General features: G+C 41.7%; 1 protein-coding gene across 5 annotated transcripts in view; it reads right to left on the bottom strand.

Annotated features, from left to right (window-relative positions):
- Positions 1–23504, bottom strand: part of arhgef2a (Rho guanine nucleotide exchange factor (GEF) 2a) — a 148457-nt gene that overhangs the window by 120791 nt on the left and 4162 nt on the right. For all 5 annotated transcript variants that reach the window (XR_003983483.1, XM_030411617.1, XM_030411619.1 and 2 more), the window contains exons 4-12: positions 20646–20709; positions 20241–20373; positions 8097–8206; positions 6980–7123; positions 6509–6759; positions 5557–5682; positions 4284–4401; positions 3603–3679; positions 2483–2654 (exon numbers count right to left, since the gene is read on the bottom strand). Coding sequence is in view for 4 of the 5 variants with exons in the window: in XM_030411617.1 (XP_030267477.1) it covers positions 2483–2654; positions 3603–3679; positions 4284–4401; positions 5557–5682; positions 6509–6759; positions 6980–7123; positions 8097–8206; positions 20241–20373; positions 20646–20709 (1195 nt within the window). In the remaining variant the exon portion in view is untranslated. The remainder of the gene's footprint in view (positions 1–2482; positions 2655–3602; positions 3680–4283; positions 4402–5556; positions 5683–6508; positions 6760–6979; positions 7124–8096; positions 8207–20240; positions 20374–20645; positions 20710–23504) is intronic.

Raw genomic sequence — 23504 nt, forward strand, 5'->3', positions numbered from 1 at the left:
GGTCATGGGTGGAAAGTCACAGCCTCTGTCCAACCTGGTACATGGGTGCCTGGGAACAGACAGCCACAGATGAAGGTCTGGACAGAGAGGCGGGAAAACTCTTTCTCCAGAGCCGGGAAGTGAGGAGGTTGTCACCCATTTGCACACTGGAACAGAGATAAGCCCGTGGCGGAGCTGGTCAGTATGTTGTGTGCATGTTCGACTCACAACAGATGCTGGGACCAGGACGAGGGGATTTTCGAGACCATGCAGTCAAACTTTGTCTCCATCTCCTGGTTCTTCCGTTCAGTCTGGCCATTGGATCCCCGATTGACAGGCGAGCCTGAAGGCAGGAGCCCACTGGATGACGTCAGACCTCACGGTTGGGGGAACGAACAAACGGTGAGGGGGGCAAGCACTAGGTCCTGGTTGCCCCTCGGTGCCCAATCTTATCTGCTCTTCGACCTCCTACGTCAAGACAGCAACTCCGCAGGGAATCTGAAGGATGGAGTTCCCTGTTGCTGATATAATTCCTTTCTGTGGGGGACAGGCATCGTGAGAAAAAGGTGCAAAGGTGGGGCCTCTGGTCGGTGGTCATCCTTTGTGATAGGACGTTGCAGGAGTCAGGAACGGGCCTAGAGCTGACCGCTGATACTTTCGCTCGGTCCATCTGTATGCTGCCCTGAGCCACGATGTACCCCAAGAAGGAGACAGACGGGGCATGAAACTCATACTTCTCGGCCTTGATGAAGAGTAAGTTCTCCAAGAGGCATTGGAGGACAGCTTGGATGTGGTGAGCATGCTCTGCAGGGGATTTTGAGAAGATTAAGATGTCGTCCAGGTAAACGAACATGTGACGATTCAGCATATCCTGCAAAACGTCATTGAGCAAGGATTGGAATACTGCATTTGTGAGACCAAAAGGCATCACCAGATACTCATAATGTCCTGAGGTCTATTGAAGACGGTTTTCCACTCGTCCCCCTCCCAGACCCAGACTAGGTGATAGGCATTGCAGAGGTCGATCTTTGTGAAGATAGTAGATCACTGCAATAGCTCAAAAGTGGAGGAGATGAGAGGACCACTGAAGCGGTTCTTAACAGTGATGTCATTGAGTCCCCTGTATTCAATGCAGGACCTCAGAGTCTTATCCTTCTCCTCCACACAGGGGAAGAGGAAGGGTGGATGATGCCAGCAGCCAAAGAGTCATGAATATAAGTCTCCATGGCCCCCCTTTCTGGAGCAGACAGGGAGTACAGGCGTCACTTGGGAGGAAATGTACTGGGCTGCAGATTGATGGCACAGCCATATGAGTGATGAGGAGGTAAGGCCAAAGCTCTAGCCCCGACAGGTGCAGAGGAGTGACAGCCTTCCGCGGCTAACCTGGTGGCAGGAAAAGCTCCACCCGAGGATGGCACCTATGGTCCAGTCCAGGTGAGTATAATGATGCTGCAGCCAAGGATAACCCAGGATCACAGGGATACGTGGAGACTGCAGGATGTGGAACTGGTTCTTCTAGCGATGACTGCATGTGGAGCATGTGGACCGGAGAAGTCTGATGATGGTCCTCAGAGGATGGCCGCCCAAGGCGTTCACTGTGATCAGATGGGAGACCAGACCAAAAATCTTGCGGAGCTCCTGAGAAAATGTCTGGAAGGAGGCGCAGGAGTCTGTCTCTCCCACTTGACGATTCCCCAGAGGCGAGCCCTCCTCATCAGGTGATGGATAGTAAAGGCCACCTTAGCATCCTCTGTGGCAAAGGTGTGAGGTTGCAGGTAAAACAGCAGGGTACAGTTAGCCAGAAATGGGCCACAGTTTTCAGGATCACCAGCATAGTGTTCAGGGATCCCAACATGGGGCTTAGGAGCGTATCCGGGCAAGGAGGGTGCTGGAGTCGGCGTTGCTGCGGGTACCGGAGCAGTTAGCTGGGTTGTTGTTAGCTGCTGCATCTGGACAGCTAATGTATCCAGCATCTGTGCTTGGTGGTAAGCTGCTGCTTCATGCAACTGAAAGTGCTTCGATCCTCTCGAAGTGGTTTGCAGTGGACAAGGTGTCTGCAAGAGTTGTATTTCCCCGAAACCAGCTGGCAGTCAGAAAACACAGGAGATATGCAGCTAGTAGGAGTTGAGCGATAAGATACTCCGGAGAAGACCGGGGAGGGAGTAAAAAGAACAATCTGGCAATGAGTGAGTGAACCAGAGGGACTTTATACTGGCTGGTTCCAAATGAGCTGCAGCTGACAGTCAGCGTGAGGTGAGTCAAGTAATGAGGTGGGTGTGACTGATTGTCAGGTAGGAGCAGAGGTGAGGTGAGTGGAAAAGTACTGGAAGTGCAGACTGTGATAGCCAGTGCACAAAATGTTTGCAGGGAGTTAGCCGTGACAATGTAAGCCTGTGACTGTAGTGTTCTTTCCAGTTGTTAATAGCGTTTGTGTACTATTGTACTCTGTGCTACATATTGATCAATTACTTAACACAAACTAATATTCCACAGTGTTGTGTACCTTTCGGCCGGGATCCTGGCGTTTTCCATACAAGGGTTCCCTCGTGCACAAGTCTGCGGCGGATCAACTCTCCGGGCTTGAAAAGTCCACCATCCCTCACTCTAGTCTCAGCCCGTGGGTCCAGCTTGGCCTGTATTTCCTGCAGCCTGTGCGTTTTCTCCAGGTCCTCCATCTGCCAACCAGGATAAAATCATCTTCCATTTGAAGTCCAAAATTGAGTATTAATGAACAAGAATTAACTCATTTGATTAAATTTAAGTTGAATAGATAACCTTACAGAATGTATTACCTTACACATAAAACTGAATAGAAATGTTCCCACATTTGAAGTTTAATATGCTGGAATGTATAAATCAGTGCTGATGATGATACTCCCTCTCCACACACTTAACTTCCCTTATGTTTTTATATATAAATTCCAATTCATTAATACATTACATGGGAGAAAAAAATATGAAGGCAATCCCCAGCTTGTCCCTTGGCCTTGGCCCAGGCAGTGTGTGACAGATCTCTGTGGAGTGGGTGGCAATAGGAAGGAAGGCTGGGCAACCTTATTCCCCTGGCTGCCAATCCCTGACAAACAGGCCTCCTCTTTTTGGTCTGGGAGCAGTTTAGGAAGAAATCAAGCCCACAAAGGGCCAGCTCCCTCTTTTGAAACTCAAAAGGTAACAATAACAGTACTTTTGATGCAGCAGGCCTGGATCAGGCGTGGCGTGATCCCTCTCTGCTGTCAGTGGTCCAGACAGACGTGCTGCCAGCACTGTCCCTGACTTTATTATTACATTTGGCAGTAGTAGTAGTTGCAGCAGCAGTAGTGCTGGTGGTATCATTATTGGTTGTGATAGTAGTATTAGCATTAGTGTTTATTTATCTATTTTTCCCCATAGTTTTCTTCCAGGAGTTTAGTTTAGTAGTTTACTTACAGTCTATAATCATGGAACACAAGCACACACACACAGGCAGACACACACACAAGCATCACCAACACCTAAATCAACACAACATCCGACAACAAAGACCACCCTTTGTGACTAAGCTTTTGTTAATAGTCCTGTATTAATTGTTTTGTCCTCTCGACACTGCACATAAAACTGTCATTAGTCAAAAAGTATTTTGGTACCTGTTGGTCTATTGAACTAAGAAGTTCTCTGATCATGGAGAGAGCCTGGGCCACAGATGAAGCTTCTTCTTCATCATCTGCAAGAGAAACAAACAAAAAGGACTGTTGTGGGGATATAGGAATATCTGGCAGCAGACAGAATATGATTGAGCGACCATTTTCCATTAGTTTTGTCAGTCATTAAACTGATAATAGACGAACACAAGATCTCCTTTGTGACTTCAGGTGACAGTTGCTTATATATAAACAGTCATGTAATTATTTTCATGTATCTGAGTGCAGCAGCACTAAGTGCACAAAGCTATGGTAAGGGGAGTAGAATATGTCAGTGTAGTGATTGATCATGCACCTTGCAGTCACAACAGAATAAACGTTATAAGACATTACATCTGTCATAGCTTTTTAACAAAACAGGGCCAACCACAGAAGAGCAGGATGAAAATTGCTGAAATAGCCAAAATCTAAATTATCCACAGATGGCTGCAAGTTTGTTGATATACTGAATGTCCCTTAAAGCTTTTGTGTACAGGCCATTTGTCTCCTGGTTTACCTTGTTGTACTCCATGTTGTAGACCTGTTAGTATATTGGATGTGAAAACTAGCTCTTATTTATTTTGCAGTGAAATCCTAAAGTTTGATGTAAAAAGAAGTTGACTGGGTGACTGGTAAATGGGGTCTCACCGCTGGTGTTGTCCAGAATGCGCTGGATAAGGACGGGATATTTGGAGATCCGCTGAGTCACCAACAAGATGCATTCCTGAACACCATGGCAGCGTAGCAATGGTCCTCGACTCACACGCTGGCCAGAGATAGAGACACAGATTGACAGAATTACTCTGGCTGTCATTTCTTGTCATTTTGTCACTGCACTCTTTTAACTTTGAGGATATGACAAAAGACCATTAAACTGGCAATGGATGACTTTTTGGCATTCACTCGATGGAGAGCACTCCAGTGTTGTGTCAAAGTCCGTTCCCCTGTTGATATGTGTTTCCTCTTTCCTCTTGAGACACTTCAAAACTAGCATTCTGTCTACTAGATCTGTGACAGAACAACAAAACACCACTGGTACCATCTACAGAGCATCAGTGACATCAGTGACTAATGTCTGCACAGAGCCGAAAGATATTAAAAGATGAAACCTACCCAGCCACAGTCTGTTCACCTTGCTGCCATCTGACAACAGATACAGAAGTTTCTGCTGCTGCACCACCAGACTACAGAGCAGCTTCATTGATAAGACTGAGAGACTCCTGAACTCACCATCAACTCTCCACCACCCATTTTGTTGTGTAAACATGTGTTGTAAAATATGGTGCCACTATCAGCTCTTCAGACACGTTGCTGACATGTGGATTAACAAAGGCCTCTTTTCCAGTCTTTACTGAACTGTGGGACATGCACAACTAGTTTGTTTATATCAGCTTGAATGGCATTCAACACATGCATCATATTAGACAAGTTCCTCAAGGTTACTGGACAGTCATTCCTAGGGCTGCCTCCAACAGCAGGCTTCCTGGAGCTCGAACATCATTTCAACAGGGTGCAAGTGGATGGCTCAGATATTAGGATTGGAGCATTCCAGTCCCAACTCATATAAATAACCTAAAACAGTGCCAGAAACAGTTTCAAGATCGAGAAAAACATGTAAGGACACAAATGAGAGGAGCAGAGGAGAAAAAATAACATATCTATTCTAAATGTAACTGAGTGTTGAGAAATTATCACCATGAGTCTGTGTTTTAAAAAATAAAACAACCCACAGAAAGCTTTCCACCCTGACAACCAAACAGCCAAAGGCAGCACCAGAGACACAGCTGGGGTTAATTGGTGCCTTGATTATTTGTTGGTTGGGTTACAGAATGTGTTATTACATGAATAAAGAAGATCATGCATGAGCTACCTTATCTCTCAACTGTATTGCAATGTACAATCTGTGTTTTGTGTGTCTCACCCGTATGAAACACTGGAACCTTTTGTCTCTGGCCAGCAGTTCCTTGTACAATTTGACAGCCTTCAAGTGGCGGCTACAGAACTCAGCGTAGGTCTTCCGCATGTCATCTGCACACTGACCTGAGAACTGGCAGAAGAACCAAAGCATAAATTGTTTGGAGTGGTGGGCATTGTATCTCTTTTCCAGACCTGAATGCAAATCTTTTATGAAAAAAAGAAATTAATTGCAAATAAAAACTGCAATATAACTAAGCTGCAATTAAGTATCTTGTAATGAATAAAAGTTAAACAGTTTCATTAAATATCTCTTGGTAAAAAAATGTTAGAAACTTTTCAACAGTGATGATTTCTTACTGAACATGTTGGACCATGTTGTGTATATTTACATGAGACAGCTATCACAGGTTAAACTCTGGTTGTCACTGATAAGTTTAAGTCTTTAAAATTTAAATTCACTTAAAGCAACTTTATGTAACTTTTTGACCTAATCTAACAGCTTCAGAGTCATGTTCGTGTTTTATTTTGAAAAGTAACCGCATGTTATATTGTTATTTTGAGGTCCTGGGCTAGTGTGGTTACACGAGGTCTGCAGTTCTGAGGCAGGTACTGCCAAGTAGTTGATGGTGGCAAAATGAACAATATATTCACAGGCAGCAGCTCTGGTTGACTTTCCTGCAGTCAGCATCCCAACTGCAGGCTCCTTCAAAACTTGCCACAATTTTTGCATTGTGTTTGTGTGATAAAACTGCACATTTTAGACCTTTATTGTGACCAGTCTAAGAGATTCTAACAAACTTGTGCTCCAATTTAGAAAAAAAAAAAATTCATTCTTTTTATTTTTATGTGTACAGAAAAACAGAACTTCAACTTGTGGAAATTGGAATGGGAAACAAAAGCATAAAAAAAAAATCCATCTTCATTCCAGTATAGTGCCAGTCTTAAAGAGCAGTCACCTGCTCTAGTAGTATGTCTCCCAGCTGGTGAATGGTGAAGTTGCGGCTGGATCCAGGATGCAGGCTGTTTTTCCGTCGAAGCAGGAGTTGTTCCAGGAAATGGGAATGTATTCTGATCAGCTGGTCCAGGCAGGGGAACATGGCATGCACAGTACTGGGTTCCAGCTGAAGCTCTTCTAGCATGCCCTGTCGGAACACCCTTTCCATGATATGCAGCGTTCGCATGTGGTGCAGCTCTGTCTGAATCAGCTCTGAGAGGGACAAACACACACACACACACATACACATACAAATCATACCACAGATTATAGCAGTCATACAGTAAATGCAATGAGAGGAATTGCACTTATGATATTGTTTTTAATTAAAATGTAATCATATCTGGTAAAGGGTATTCTCTTTGTGGGACTTTAATCTAGGTACTGTAAATTCTAACCGGCTCTCTAAAATAGTAGGTAAACTACTGCTCACCATAGATGACATCCTGCCTCTTGATGACGTTTTTGCGGTGTGCCTGCAAGTAACTGCTGTCCACTGCCATGCTCCATGAGTCAGCCTTAAAATCTTGGCCCTCGAACTCCATATCCTCCAATACTGAGGTGTAGTAGATGTCGCCTTAACAAGAGACGGTCATAGACGGCAAATTATTTTTCCATGTTCCATGAGTTCCATACACCTTGGTCTTTCTCTCATACTTTTGTTCAGATAGCTGGTTGTAGAAATAATCAAGGTCAGCACCTCAACCGCATTTAGTATAACAGAAATAAACTAAGCATAAATGTGTTTACCTTAGTCACTTCCCATTAACATGTCCATTTAACAATTTAATGACCAAACTAATTTATTAAATGTATATTACTGAATGAACTCATGTTAATGAAGAGGGGCTTGGACATGTATTTGATCCCTGGTCTTTTTGATAATAAGGGTTAGTGTGAGAGGCCACCCAGGGTTTTCTACCAAAACCAATATTAAATTCACTTTATGTTATGTTCTGTTTAGTACAGGTATGCAATTAACTATTGTGTGGCATGAACGTCTGCATTGGGAGCAGTTTTGGAATGGATGGTCGGGTTAAACAAGAATAGGACATAGAGAAGTAATGTCATGTACATAACGAAACTGCAGTGATGTACATGACTTAGCTACATTTGTAACTGAAGTTTCGGAAGTAACATCTTAAATCTAATCCAAACCATGATGCTTTGACCTAATGTGAGCACACGGCAAAGGACTGGTTCATCTGCTGCTAGTACACTGTAACAGTAATGTTGGTTTGGAACAATGATCTGTGTCAGTTTCGGAGTGACTTGAAATTGACCTATTCAGCCATTTTGTCATGAGGATGTGTTGCCTTTTAAACAATGGTTGTGCACTGGGAATGAAACAGAAGTGCTTACAGTCTTGGGTGAACATATTGGTAGAACGACATATGCACATTGCTTTCCATTCATGTTGAATGCAGATCTCACTACTAGTGTAACAACTTTTTCATGACACTAGAATATAGTGGATTGTTTTCAAACTGTGAATGTGTCCCGAGTCCATAGCCACTTTACTATGATCTACAATTTAAATGTTCTGATACCGTCATCAGTGAGAGATTCCACTGACATAGCCCTGGCCCTGAAGCTGAGGGAGTCTGTGGACTGAGATAGGATCCTGCGCAGCCCCAGGGGAGAGTCATCATTCAGGGTCCTATAACACAAACACAAACCAAGCAGGAATAAGATGATCAGCAAAGCCTGCTGTAATACAGCTCTACCTTTGCACGTGTAGCATGAATTACAAAGCAGAACAAAGCCAGAACATTTCAGATAACTAACCCCTTGACCTTTGTGAGATATTCAGTAATCAAGGTACGGTAGAGAACATATCAGGATGTGAAAGGAGGGGAGATTCCCCTTCCCCCTTAGGTTTCAAAGGCCAGAAAGTCACAGGTGGGGCAATTATCTTTGCCTGAGATGTTTACAGAAAGGTAGATGGGATGACATTTACTGTCCAATAAACCATCAAAGGGTCACTGTCATGACAAAGGCATGATCAACTCAAACATCAGGGGGTCATTGTTTTGGGAAGAAATGATTAACAACTGTTGTAAAAGTATGTAACCCCTATTCTGTTGTATTTAAGTCGGAAACATTTGGAAGAATGGAGAGAAAACTGTGGGTCTTTTCTCCATGTTGCATGTATTAAAGAGATCTGATTCATTACACCGAGTCTATAATTTATCCCGAGAATTAGCAACTCTCTACCTCAACAAGGAGAATTTCCCTTACACCTTTTGACCGTCTTCTAAGAGAAAGCTAAATTAGATCAGGTAAAGCACTTTAAAAAATAATGTTACTTCCAAATGTAAACATTACCAGCTTAACCTATAATCAGCAGTGTTTTCAGTCCTGTATGAATTGTAACAGGGTGTTAATTGGTTTAAAGATATGCAGGTCAAAACACAATTTTGCAAAAGGTCAGAAGGTGAACCAAGGAGCAAGGGATTAGCTAATGGAAAATTAGGAAACAGTAGAATGCAGCAGATCACATACCTCATTAGACAACATCAATGAGACTTGAAACGTGTGTGTATATAGTCTGTGTGCTCCATGATGTCTTTCTTAGTTCTTCCTGTGTGATTTTTGTTCGTCATGATTTTACTGGATTTTACTTTGCTTTCAGTTGTACTTTGGTTGTTTTTTGGTCTTCTATTTTTGGTGTTTGCACTTGTTTGTTTGTTGTTCAGCTTTTTGTTCCCTTTCTGCCTGCCTCCTGAGTGTTTTGCATTTGAGTCTTTCTTTGTTGGATGTCTGCATGTGCAGTGCAGATAATGCAGCTAACTGATAAAAACATTTTTTAACATCTTTTACTTCTGTCTCTTATTCAAACTCAGCTCAGACGGAATGCTGTTCAAGCTACTTGAACACTGATAGATGGAAACGTTTCAACAAGCCAGCATCTTAGTTGTGAATGCCTCCTGCTTGTGAAAGCAGGAGGCATTCACAACATATGTTGTTGGCTTTTTCGGAATTCTTTATTAGTGTGAATGCTATAGGCATTCACACTATTGTTCTTCTGGAATTTATCTTTATTATTCCTGATTCTGTATGTTTTTCGGCATGTTTCAACTCCTACAAATTTTGAGCTATTGAAACCATTCAACCATCAAAATGTTCAGCTTTTTAATACAGTATGTCAAAATAAATAAAATAACTGTACAGTCACACATGTGAGGTTGAGCTGAAAATAATGACATCAAGTAAAATAGTTTTTAAGGTGAAATATAATGGCAAAATCAAAAATAGTCAAAAACGACCAATTATACCCTGGAATATCGGATTTCACAACAAACTTAAATATCCCTGACGTCCCACGTTTAAACACAGCCTCATTTGGCCATCCATGAAAAAGCTACTTAACCTCCCACTTTTCTATAGGGATACATTTTTCCTACGGGCACTGCACTAGTAATTATAATAATAATAATAAAAAAAAATGTACTTTACATTACAGCAATCTCAAAGTGCTACAGAAAAAAAGAACACATAGGGCTACCACTATCATTTTTGACATAGGGCTAAAACTAAAATATAATAATGATACTATCTTTAATAAAATGTTTTGCACAGGACCACTTGGATTATTGATTATTTCTTTTAATTCACTTAGACCGTGTATTACAGTATTACCTGAAGTTAAAACATGACTCCAGGGCAAAAGCGGTTTTGCCGAACGGTAGATGATCTAAGCAGGCTAATGACTAGCTAGTCTATGGGGCATATAGCGGCTCCCTGCATTGGTAGAGATATGCCACATAGACTAGCTACTCGCCATGCTTGGATAGGCTACTATTCTGCAAAAACGCTTTTGCTCTCAGGTCAAGTTTCAGCTCAGGATAATATTGCAGTACACCCAAAGATGATGTAACTCCAAAAATGTCCATTAAGTTTTATGTACAGATTTCATGTTTTTACAACATACTCATGATCATAATCTGCATTCAAACTGAAATTCGTATTGTTGGTTGCCTTTGTGTAATTTCTCCTTTTTCTTGTTTTTCTAGGTCATCAGAGGGCGAGGCTAACCATCCTGTTCAGTGTCAGGCTAAGAGTGAGGAGAAATAGATTTGGTAGGTGACTAGTTAAAATGCACCACAATGTTCCACTGTAAATTGGTTGGATGTGAGCATGTGTCTGAGAATGTGTATGACTTTCCTGAGTACACAAAACTGCATAGTAATGCCACCAATTTTCACTACCCTGGCTAAAAATGGCTTAAAAAATATATGGTGAGAGGAAGATCCATCAAGTTTGGAATATAAGTCTATTAGGGCTTGATATGGGAAAAAGCACAGGTGAACACCTTGATAAATGCTGCCTGTAATACATAAGTCCTGGGGCGCCGAAAAGGGGGGAATGAGGGGAAGGATTCTAGGGGCCCATCATTGACAGGGGCCCAGAAAGGCCCCTAACAAAATTATAATACTGACAAACATAAAATGACACTAATTTGTTAGTTTATAATCATAAATATGCATCACTTAATGCACTGATAATAACACTAAGTTTATTTTGGAAACATTTCTCAAGGCCCCCCCCTTACGTAAAATGGTTCGGTCCTCCCATCAAATCAACTGAACTGCTGCGCGGTGTGGTGTATTCAGTCAGTAAGGAGACCGAGAGAAGGCAAAATGCCCCAGAAGTCGGGTAGCCAAAAAAGGAAAGACAAAAAGATTAGGCAGGAGAGAGAAGCAAAGGGGCGTCAGTATGTCACCCAGTTTTTTCCAAAAACAAGGTGGGTTTGGTTCATGTGGTGGAAAGTTCTTGAACACAAAAGTCTGTTGTTTATCTTAACCTTGTGGTTTTTAAGCTAGCTCACTTTCTCCCCATATTAGCTCATATTTTGGAAGAAAACTCTGGATTTTTAGATTTCACTGTTCACGTTTAGCAAGCTGCCCATATTTAATCAGTTGACCACCCCTCCTGTCAAAAATGATGCATGTTTGAACAGACACGTCAAGTGCAGCAGCAGCAGCCGCAGCTGTCTGTGAGCCCCGTGAGCCCCCTACCCCTGGACCAGCCCCAGTAGGCCTACCCACAACTGAGGAAGGAGGTGAGCAGCTCTGTGTTGAATTAATCTATTATTATGGAAAAAAAGATAAATTGAAATGAATGAATAAAGATCATTCTGAAATAAAAACACATAGTCTGTATTTATTTCAGAATGATTTAAATGGTTTAAAAAGCATAAAGCCTATAACTTTATTTTGTTTTGTTGAAATTTAGCTTTCACTGAAACTGAACTATAAACTCACTGAAATACTATGTTTGGTCAGTAGTTTGGGACTCTCACCCCTTGCTTTGCAGTAGGAAAAGAGGAGAAATTTCTGGTGCTTGCAGACTAAGTGACTGCTCTCAATACAATCAGAGAAACGTTAACAATATTAAATCGCAACGACCATAGAGCCTCATTTATGTATTTTTTTCCACCCCAACTCTAATTCCACCACGTACAGTTTTGGAGATAAATTATTATTATTACTATTTTTCATAGATTTTTTTTAACAAAATATAAACGTATATAACAAACTTAATAAAAACAACAACAAAAACATAATGTAAGACGGCATACAGTTTTTACATTGAGTGCAGTGGCTGGTCTAAGAGTGTGTGTGGGGGGTGATGTGCATGTTTGAAAGAGAAATTGTGTGGTATTGCTATAATAGTAATTTGGGAGATAAATTAGACCTAAATGCAGGGCTACAAGAGGGAGACAGTGAGCAGTGGGGTAATGGTTGTGAAAATCACATTTTCTTTTGTTATTTTTGATCAAATCACTGACAGTAAAACAGAATGGTGGGAGGAAACCTGAATCTGGTGATGGTGATGCTATTTCAAATGGTATTACAGGAAATTCTATATAATTCATGTATGTCATGCATTTGTATTTTTCAGGTAATTTAATTTAAGAGAATTTTATATTTTAACCATTAAAGTTGCAGACTTGCAGACAATAAATCTAAATTCCATTGTATTTTGAGGGTTCAGTGCTTCCCCTACCAAGTAACTGTCATGTTGTTCTTTTCACACATATAGGAAATTATAGTCAAAAATATCATTAAAATGCATAGTTTTATGTAAACAGCATAACAAATTTTCGCCGACCTTACGGCCGGCTGTACAGGACCCCAGTAATATCTCTATTCATGGAGCCCAAAATCCCTGGCAGCGCCCCTGCATTTGTCTATTTAAAACTGAAACTATCTATGCTCATTAACAGGTGCTTCCTGGGCATCAATCCTGAAAGAGGCTCAAAGACCGAGAAGCGGACAACAATTAACCCTCGTGTGAGCACCCTTTTGAGGAAACTAATTGACTTTGAGTGGGCATCATCATCATCATTTTTTTTGCAGCAGTTGTCAGGCTCAGTTTTGAGTAGTTCTTTTTGTACTTTTTTAAGACAACTTTGCACTACAAGATTTTTGCACAAAGCTGTTGTGAATGGACTCATTATAATGTTTTAGACTGAGAGGAGCACCATGACATCCCTTTATTGCTCTCACCCTTCCTCTCTTACCTTGCCATGTAGGCCTCATTCCCATCCTCTTACTGTTATTGTGACACAGGTAGTTGAATTGCAAGTTTCTGCACAATTTCTCTGCATTTTAAGATGGCTTGGAAAGTTTATGACTAGGAAGTTGAATTTCTTGGCATTTGCTGTATGTTGAAAAATATTTATTTGTTAATAAATATGCCATTGGGCTAACATTGAATTTACCTCAGAGTTGTTTGTTTGGGGGGGGGGGGGGGGGGGGGGGGGGGTAAATTCCCCAGTAAATGGAAGCTTCATCTGCATTACTTTCACAGTAAATTACTGCCCAATTTTAGCATGACTTCCACAGTATACATTGTAAATTCACAGTAAATTACTGTCAACTTGTGCATTACTTTCACAGTACACACTGTAAAAGTACAGGGCCTTGTTTTAATGATATACAGCAAAAGGTTGTAATTCCCCAGTAACAGGCACGTGCAAACATAAGGCCCAAAGGGTGCTTGAGCCCCTGCCCTTTTTGCCTCGTATTATATAGTGCCTTTTTTTGTGTGTTTTTTAATGAATACATACAATCCTGTTGCGCAAAGGGATGTAAAAAAAACGGCGGTATAAAAATGCCACGGTTATCTACCGTACGTATTTCCTCGTAATATGGTGTTGGGAGTGTGCTGACTGAGCCTAAGGCCGCTTCTCTGTCCGCTGCGGCTCCGCTCTGTCTCTCTCTACGAAGGGTCGCTACTTTCAAATTAAAAGCCCCCGCTAAGAACCCAGTTCTAAACACCAATGGGGTGCAATGTAAAGCTCTTATTTTGAAGACAAAGAGGGAGAGAGAGAAGCCGCTGCCTCATCAGAACTCCACCTGGCACGTAGATGAGAGGTGACACTGGAGCGACTTGAACCTTTGTGAGTTATCCATTAACATAACTTCTTTGTGGGGGCTAACAAGTCGCCTTCCACTTATTCAACGTGCTTAAATATGAGTCATATTTCAGAAGAGTGTCCATTTGTGCTTGTTAAGCTAACTGCTTGTGAATGAGAGTTAATAATCTAATCTGACAGCTATCTGTGTCGCTGTTTATCTTGCCACAAATCTTAAACTTCTTCCAGATATTGAGTTCACTGTGACTTTGCTGTTGTAAACATTGTTGTTTTACTAACATCCACAGCAGCAGTCACAGTAGTCATTTCTTGGTTTTGTCACAACTCTAGATGTGTAGCCTGCAGGCCAGGTTTTAGACTGCCTTGATTGGGGGGGCAGTAAGAAATGTTGATGGTTCACCAGCTGCAACTGTTTGGAGTGCCATAGGGATGACGTTTTTTTGTATGCCTACCAGTCTATGATGCAAACCCAGACGTAAGCGTCACAGATTCGCCGTGGTTCCATCGGCAATGCTCTAACAGGAAGTCTTTTTCTTGATTGACGAAGAAAACAAATTCTGTGGCCAACAAATTATTGATGTCAGTCTACTAACATATTTTCTATTAAAATTTGAAGCTACAATGTAATTGGCATTTTACATTTTAAGCCCACCTCCACCTCCCCAATATAGGACAACTTTATCAATGCCCAATTATAATTAGTTATCTAATATTAAATGGGATCTAAACCTAAATATTGCGCAAGTGGCAGATATAACTTTTGACGCACGGAAAGAACACACACTTTTGAGCCCCAGTGATGCTATATACAACTGCACCAAAACGTGGACATATCAATGCACAACCCCAATGCATAAAAAAAACTAAATCATCAGAGCCAGCCGTTCCACAATAAAAATGTCTTGCCATCATTTGTTATCCATGTTTACCTCTCCTAGATGAAGCTGCACTTGATTTTAAAAACAAATCAGTTGGTTTGCAGCATTTTTCACCGTCAGCCTACAGTGCTCTCAGATTTCTCTCTCTCTCTTTTCTCCGCTCACCCCTTGTGTCGCTTGATGTCTCGATAATTTTTTTTGCTAGCTTAATCTCAGACAGCTTCCAATTTTCAATCTCCAACTTCCAAAACCATGCAGACACGGTTCACTCGATTCAGTCTTGAAATTCCCAGAAGGCATTGCTTCATTTTTTACTTTTGCAAACAAATAATCAAATAAAAAAATGGAGGTAGATTTGTATTATTTCAAACCATGCATGTTTTTGAACATCTGAATAAGAAATTCGCTACAAAAGAATGCAGACTGATGTAAAAGTTTGTGACTGTAGGGTAACCATACCTATGATATAGAGACTTATATGTGGTATATAAATAGTGATCAGATTGTTATTATAGTAAATGTGAAGGAATTGGAGAAACTGAATTGTCATTTAGCCTTTGAATAATGCTTGACAAGGATCAGAGTGATTAGTCAGCTGGCCCATAAGGGCTTGTGGTTCCTCTGACTTTTGCACATGTTTAAGATTGTCAGTCTGTCACACACATTTTGCCTCACCACCAAATTTACCAAATTCATCGTGGTAGATATGAAGGGAGGTTGGGAAATTTGGTGGTGGGGCAAAATGTAAGTTTCTTTCTAATCTGTGACAAAGCAATTTTGTAAACAGCGCTATAAAAATAAATAAATAAATCTTGTCTGATTGGTTGATGCTATATTATTGTGCACCACTTTCTCGCGCTTTGGAAAGTCATGTGTGCCTGCCTGGGTTCCCTGTTTCTCCCTGCCAGATGCCAGCAGCCTCAGATTAGCCGCTGTCAGAGGCTCTGGCCCCAGGAAGTAACGTTAAACAGTGGCCGGCGGCGCTAACCTGAATTTACAGGTTATGGAGTCCCCTCTCACTAACGTGTGTTGTTTAATCCTGTCGCGGGGGTGGGTGAGGCTCGTGGGCCAATAGGACTAACAGCGGGGCTGGCAAGGGTTGAAAGTTGAAACCCGCTTCACAATCGGTACATAGCCTGCCCGTGTGACGCTTCCCATGCCGCGGAGTGGGACAGAGACAAACTCGACAGCAGCCACCGATGGGACTAGGCTACTACTAGCAGTTGCTAGCCGACATGCTAACAACTGACAAGCCTGGAGTGCCTGTAGTATCTAATGTGATGCTAACTGAGAGAAGCTGCTACTGACTGTATGCACGGTACAAGAGAGAGAAAGACACCGGCTTTGTTGGCAGAAGAGCCGTGGACTGTGATTACTCTGAGCAGCATTTATGGGAATATGTTACAATATTATATATTTGAATATATTTTTTTTCGGAATGAAGCGATGTCGGTTTGGTGGGGCAGCCGAAGCATTTGGGGGGGCATTCCCCCGTGCCTATGCCTAGAACCGGGCCCGGAAGCCTGTATTTCTCATTTGCAGTTGCTCTCCAATAAATAGCCTAATAATTTACCAGTGTTTAGATAGATAGATAGATAGAATTACTTTAATGATCCCAGACTGGGAAACTATTTTGTTACAGCAGTAGTGGGTCAGCAAATAAAACACTTCGTACATAACATAAATAGAATCCAATATATACATAGTGTATATATACAGTGCACAGTGTGCTATAAACAATAAACAGTAATAATATATACAACAAAACAAAATATGCAAAATATACTATAACAATAATAATATATACAACAAAACAGTAGAGAGACCAGAGTTCTCTGTCAGGCAGAGGTGAGAGAGTTGTTGTATAAAGTGATGGATTGTGGCAGGAAAGATTTCCTGTATCTGTTGTTACGACAGCGAAGCTGAAGCAGCCTTCCGGAGAAGGTGCTCCGCTGTCTGACCAGTGTGAGTTGGAGAGGGTGGAGAGGATTATCCATGATGGATAACAGTTTTTTCAGTGTCCTCCTCTCCACCACAGCCCCCAGAGTGTCCTGTTTGCAGCCAATCACAGAGCCAGCCTTCCTGATCAGTTTGTTGAGTCTGTTGGTGTCGCTGGCTCCGATGCTGCTCCCCCAACAAACCACAGCAAAGAAAAATACACTGGTCACCACAGACTGATAAAAGATCTCCAACATCTTGCTGCACACGTTGAAGGATCTCAGCTTCCTCAGGAAGTAAAGTCTGCTCATCCCCTTCTTGTACACACCTTCAGTGTTAGATCTCCAGTCCAGTCTGTGGTTGATGGTAACACCCAGGTACTTGTAATCCTCCACTGCCTCCACATCCCTTCCCAGAATGCACAGAGGTTGGAAAGCCGTCTTCCTCTTCTTCCTGAAATCTATCACCATCTCTCTGGTCTTGCTGATGTTCAGCCGCAGGTGATTCTGTCCAGTCCACTCCACAAAGTTGTCTACCAGTGCCCTGTACTCCTCCTCCTGTCCCTCACTTATACACCCAACAACAGCCGAGTCGTCAGAAAACTTTTGCAGGTGACACGACCCGGTGTTGTACTGAAAGTCAGTGGTGTATAAGGTGAACAGGAAAGTAGACAGTACAGTCCCCTGTGGAGCTCCTGTATCACTAACCACCGCATCAGACAGAACACTGCCCATACGGACAAACTGTGGCCTGCCTGTCAGGTAGTCAGTAATCCAGGAGATCATTGTGTCGTCTACACCCATCACCCGCAGCTTCTCCCCCAGTAGCAGTGGCTGAATGGTGTTAAAAGCACTAGAGAAATCAAAGAATGTGATTCTCACAGTGCCTCCTCCACCATCCAGGTGCGAATGGGCTCGTTGCAGCAGGTAGATGACAGCGTCATCAACTCCCAAGTGGGGCTGGTAAGCAAATTGCAGAGGGTCTAGCAGGGCTCTCACCTGCGGCCTCAGGTTGGCCAAAACCAGTCTCTCCAGCACCTTCATGACGTAAGATGTGAGGGCCACTGGTCGATAGTCATTGAGGTCTGATGGTGTCGACTTCTTTGGAACAGGAACCAGGCAGGAAGTCTTCCAAAGCACCGGTATTCTCTCCTGACCCAGGCTCAGGTTGTAGAGGTGTTGTAGGACAGGAGACAGCTGGCTGGCACATGTCTTCAGGATCCTGGGGCTGATACCGTCAGGGCCTGCAGCCTTCTGCTGGTGGAGTCTCTCCAGCTGTCTCCTAACCTGGCCTGCAGTCACAGTCATGCGGGGGAGGCTGCCGGTGTCTTCAGTGGAGGACAAGGAGGTGGAGGAGGAGGTGAAGGTGGAGGAGGAGGAGGAGGTGGAGGAGGAAGAGGTGGAGGAGGAGGAGAGGTGCTGCACAGGAGTGCTCACAGCAGGGGAGTGAGGGGGGAGGGGAGGAAGCATTTGGGGCAGTGACATATTGTATATACATATATATTATGGGAAGTATCTTGCTGCTGTTCGCGTCTTACGACGCGAAAACATTAATATTCTAGAAAACTGAATAATAGCATACAGACTCCGATCTAGCCGCACATTGAATGTGTGAAAAAATGATTGTTTAATGTAGTTTAAATGTTGGGAAATATACTGTGTGTGTGCGTCTGTGTGCATGTGAGTGCACGCTTAAGCATGGCTGTGTGTGTGTACATTTCTCTCTGTCTGTCTGTCTGTCTGTCTGTCTGTCTGATGTGTGTCTCCTGTCTGTCTGTCTGTCTGTCTGTCTGATTTGTGCCTACGGTCTGTCTGTCTGTCACTCTCTCTCTTGGTCCAGCTGATTTTGGTTGCTAGGTGACAGTTGGCAAGCGCCCGTAGCAACGGACTGTGAGGGAGCTCATTGAGAGCAATTTCTGCCTCACATCTAGGACGTCAAACTAGTGCAATTTGGTCAAAATCATACATGATATCGGCAATTTTTTTTAACGATCGAGCCAGAAAGGCCTTAAAGAACACACTCATTAAGTTTTGTGGTCCTAGCTTCAGAAATGTGGAAATGGCAGCAAGTTAAAAAAGGGTACAGCTTTGAAAATCCTCCTCCCGATTTACATTGGAGTGCATGGGACAGTTGGGACCTACTCTTGTTGGTTAGCGGTCGATAATTCAAAAACCGTAAATCCTACCGATAAAGTGGACACATTGGGAGGAAGAAGACAAGTGTGGCTACAACTCTGGAAAGTATTACTGTTTTTGAGCCTACTTTGTGGCCAGGATCGTCACGGAAAGAGAACATTTCGGAGCGAATTTTTGAGTCTCGCTCACTCTGTCAGTTGGCCCCCTCCACTCTGCTGCACGAACATTCCGCCATACACAATCATTGAAAACCCTGAATTTTTCCAAAATCACTCACCGTCATCCAAGGATCACAGTCCAAAAACTACACATCATAGGAAAAAAGTTCAAATACAACAAAAATACTCAAGACTTGTGCCTACATTTTAAAGCTGGAATGGTGTTTCTAGCTGAACGTATGCCAGAGCAGGAGATGTTTGAAAAACGTCGCAGATTTGCGACTTTTTTGACCTGGTCCCATTCATTCCTTATGGGAAATTTGTCGCAGTCCACTATGGACACCTATAGCTCTGCTATAGAGGTGTCCATAGTGGGCTGGCGAGCACAGCCCACTAATAAACTCATGTTGACAATAATTTGTTGACACAAAAGAAATGGCAGTTGCATATCACTCACAGCTACACGGGATACACAGCTAAGTAGTTAGCCTTCTATTAATACTTTGTTTACTAATTTTAAGTGAACCTATATATTGTGTTATTAAGGCCTGAAAAATTTTTACTGCGCTTTTCTGACTTTGAGTCCCTGCCCCTCTAAAATCATGTGCACGTCCCTGCACAGTAATGTACTATAATATCACAGAAATTGCTTTGTCATTGAAGCTGTAAAGTTACAGTATACAGTTGTGCCTTTACAACAATGCATTGCAATATCACAGATGTGAAATTACAGTAAAATGCTGTGAGTATATTTCACAGTATATTGCTGTAATCCTTACTGTGAAAGTAATGCAAAACTTATCCAAACATTTATTGTGAATTCACAGTGAAAGATTTTGCAGTGTGTCACTGTTTCTAAAACAGGGTGTTTTTCTTGGCTATATTAAAAAACGGCAAAAATTTAGAGTATACCCACTTCAGGGACCACTACACCACTGTTGACAGCTGTCCAAACAACAGCACTGCACTATAGTTCTATACACTATACAAAAACACCTACAGTAAACTAAATCAAATCAGTTTTATTCATATAACCCAAAATCACAATCACATTGCCTCTGTGGGCTTTACAATCTGTACAGTGCACGACATCCTCTGTCCTTAGACTCTCAATTCAAGTGAGGAAAAACTTAACCATAAGGCTTAAGTGAAATGTGCCTCATTGTAATACATGCTGAATGATGAAGGTATGACTCACCCTGAAATGTTGTTGGTGGAGACACTCTTAGACAGGGACAGGCTGGAGCGACCACGGCGGGATCCCAGCAGGGTCTGGCGGAAGCTGTCAGAAGGGTAGATGGCTGAACTCGGACGCTCACGCAATCCTGGAGCTATATTATAAAAAATTGGTGCAGGTAGAGGAGGGAAAGAGATGTAGGAGGGAAAAGAAGAATGTTACAACCAGAACAGCATGTTTAGGAGGAAGAGGAAACAACAGGAGTAGGAGGGAGAAGAGGAGTTTGATAATGAAGAAGTGAACAACATTTTTAGCAGGAGAAGAATAACAAGTAGAGAGGGAGGAAGAAATGAAAAATATGAATCAAAAAAGGAAAACTATTTGAAAGGGAAGAAGGAGAATATATTCAACCATTGCAGATCTTACTTTTTGTGCGCAGCGTGACATTCTGCAAGGCTGAGTTATTCCGCATCAGGGCCGTCTTCTGCTGCTGTGTTAACAAAAGTTTCAAGTCAGCATACAGTACTGAGGTGTTTGAGCGGTCACATTTAACATTCATCATGTTTTGTGTCTTTTCTTTTCTTTTATAGTATTTTACTTTTGGGTTTTCAGATTCAGTACACACACTGCACTACACACATGACAATACACAATGCATCAGACAGTTTATCTTTGGCCATAATAGAATGGTCTTTACAAAGCTAATGTTGTAAAAAATAGAGAAACAAGCAGAAAATAATTTAGTCATGTGAGTGGTTATTATGACTTTATATTACACTTAATCAGCTGATCCCTTATAAGGCATAAGTGCATCTAACCTATAAATATAAGTCCCTATACAATGTCTCCATTAACACAAGTAGTGTTTTTTCTGGCAGCAGATAATGGAGAGGTAAATAGTGCATGAACTGCAAAAATTACAATATATGAATGTAAACATACCTACACTGAACTGTTTTTCTAAAAACTGGTAAGTGATAGCAGTAGTATTCTGTTTTACTCAATAGACAACTAATAGTAATTAATAAAACTTATATTTTTAACATCAACTTCTTCAGAAAGTTTAAGCAGGTTGAATTCTGGTACCAAAATCTGGTCAACATGTACAGAAGGGCGACAGAAAGCATCCTGACTGGAAACATCACAAACTGGCATGGTTCATCATGGCCCAGGACAGGAAGGCTCTACAGTGGGTGAGAACACCACTGGCACCATCTACAGAGCATCAGTGATATCAGTGAACTGAAATGTCTTTACAGAGCCCACAGATACTAAAAGGCATCACCCACCCTGCCACAGTCTGTTCATCCTGCTGCCATCTGACAAAACATACAGAAGTATCTGCTGTCATAGGGGAAACCAGGGACAGTTGTAACAGGGGACACCTTGAATTCCTCAATAAGAAACAACCTAGAGTGATGACACTCACTGTGCTCATGCTCAGTTAGTTTCCCTCCATTCTTGTTAAAAAAGGTGCCACATTTGAAAGGTCCAGATGGCGTTATCTACAAAAGGTTGTTTTTGAGGTAAAACATTACTTTTCGTTTTGATGGTCTTTTTTGGATGCTGTTATAAGATCAAATGTCTATGAATTCAAACAAGTATTATTAGAATCACTGTTTTGTAAGCTAAAAATAGAAATGGCTGACAAGTGTCAAACTAGCAGTCAAGCTTGCTCACATGAGATGAAAACATGGTTGGTGACATTGGGACGGTTGTAACACCCCGTTTCATTTATATTTTAAAAACTAGCCAAGGTTAGGGATAGAGTTGCAGATATTGGTATTAAAGGGAAGCTATGCCAAATGTTGCATGGCTGGTTTTTCCGCTGTGGCTGCAGGTTTTCATTCCAACCAAGCAATAATACACCTGACTTAACTTATTCAATCAACTGAATTGTCTTTACACAGTTGATTTATTGGATCAGGTGTGTTCTTGCTTGGTTGGAATGAAAACCTGCAGCCACAGTGGCCCTTTACTGGATCAGTTTGACACCACTGCGCTAGGGGGAAGCGAGAAGGCCACCATTCACCCCAGACAAAGTCTTATAACCATTCCAATGTCTCCGAAGCTGTTAAGTTAAGGTAAATTAAGCTAAAAACTGAATATCTTTCCTTTAATGTGCAAATTAAAAGTAAAATGTGCACTTTTTTTAGGTGTTACCCATTAAATCATTTTCTTGCATTATAATTTGATGGCTTCACCACTTTTTTGTCATGTAGTATGAAAAGAGGTAATCATTACTTAAAAACATGAAATTAATAGTCACAGTAACATGACTGATAAATAATATTTTCCATTTTGACTATATGATTGATTCATTATGTATATTTTAGACATGTTACAACTGTCCCTGACATGTGTTACAACCTTTCCTGTGCACTGGGACGGTTGCAACAGTAGAGAGACTGTATTAAAATCAATTTTGCAATTATCATACATTATTTCAGCAGTTGACAGATTGAAGTTTATAACATAACAAAGTGGTTATTCCAGTGTAAATGTTTTTTTGATGTATTGCTAAAATTGCAAAAAAAAGTGTTACAACTGTCCCTGGTCTCCCCTACCACCAGATGACAGAGCAGCATTCATTCATCATTTTGTCTTTTGTAGCATGATGGGATTACAACTCACCTATTAATTCAATTCAACCTTAAACTTGATCAAGGTTCGTGATTAATCGTGATATGTCAGAACTGTGGTCAAAAGTGAGCCATGCACTTACAAACAAACCAGTAAAAGGGCCTCCTTACTCAGCAGGCATGTCCTAGATGAAATATCTTATGTGAAGTGAGTAGGGTCATGTCTTTTTTAGAGAATAAATATATTTATTCTAAAAGTTTTGTGTGACTTCTTGATAACGTTTTTTTTCTCTTATGATTTCTACTTGTAATTTCCTTCTAATATACTGTTTGTGTGTTGTAACATCATGGCAGACTATGGGATAAATGTACCTTCTGCATGAATAATCAAGAGCATCTGTCATGATCCTGGTTTTTATTGTTTTATTTATGGTTTTATTTTGAAACCATACCCTTGTGTGTCTCTTCTTGCTTTTCAGTTTCTCCTGTGTGTTTTTCCCTCTCTGTGTTTTTCCCTTCGTTACCTTACCTGTTTCCTGATCCCCTTGTCAGTGTCCCTGTGTATTGTTACCCCTGTCCAGGAGGCACTCGACCAGCTCTCCGTTTAAAGGGTTAGATCCCTTAACCCACAAGAGATTGCTTAAAAACTGGGAATTGAAATAGGGTTTCTTAAGCTGGTGGTGAGGAGACTCGCCTAGATTCT

Source organism: Sparus aurata, chromosome 3, assembly GCF_900880675.1.
Source record: "Sparus aurata chromosome 3, fSpaAur1.1, whole genome shotgun sequence".
In the NCBI taxonomy this organism is placed as follows: domain Eukaryota; kingdom Metazoa; phylum Chordata; class Actinopteri; order Spariformes; family Sparidae; genus Sparus; species Sparus aurata.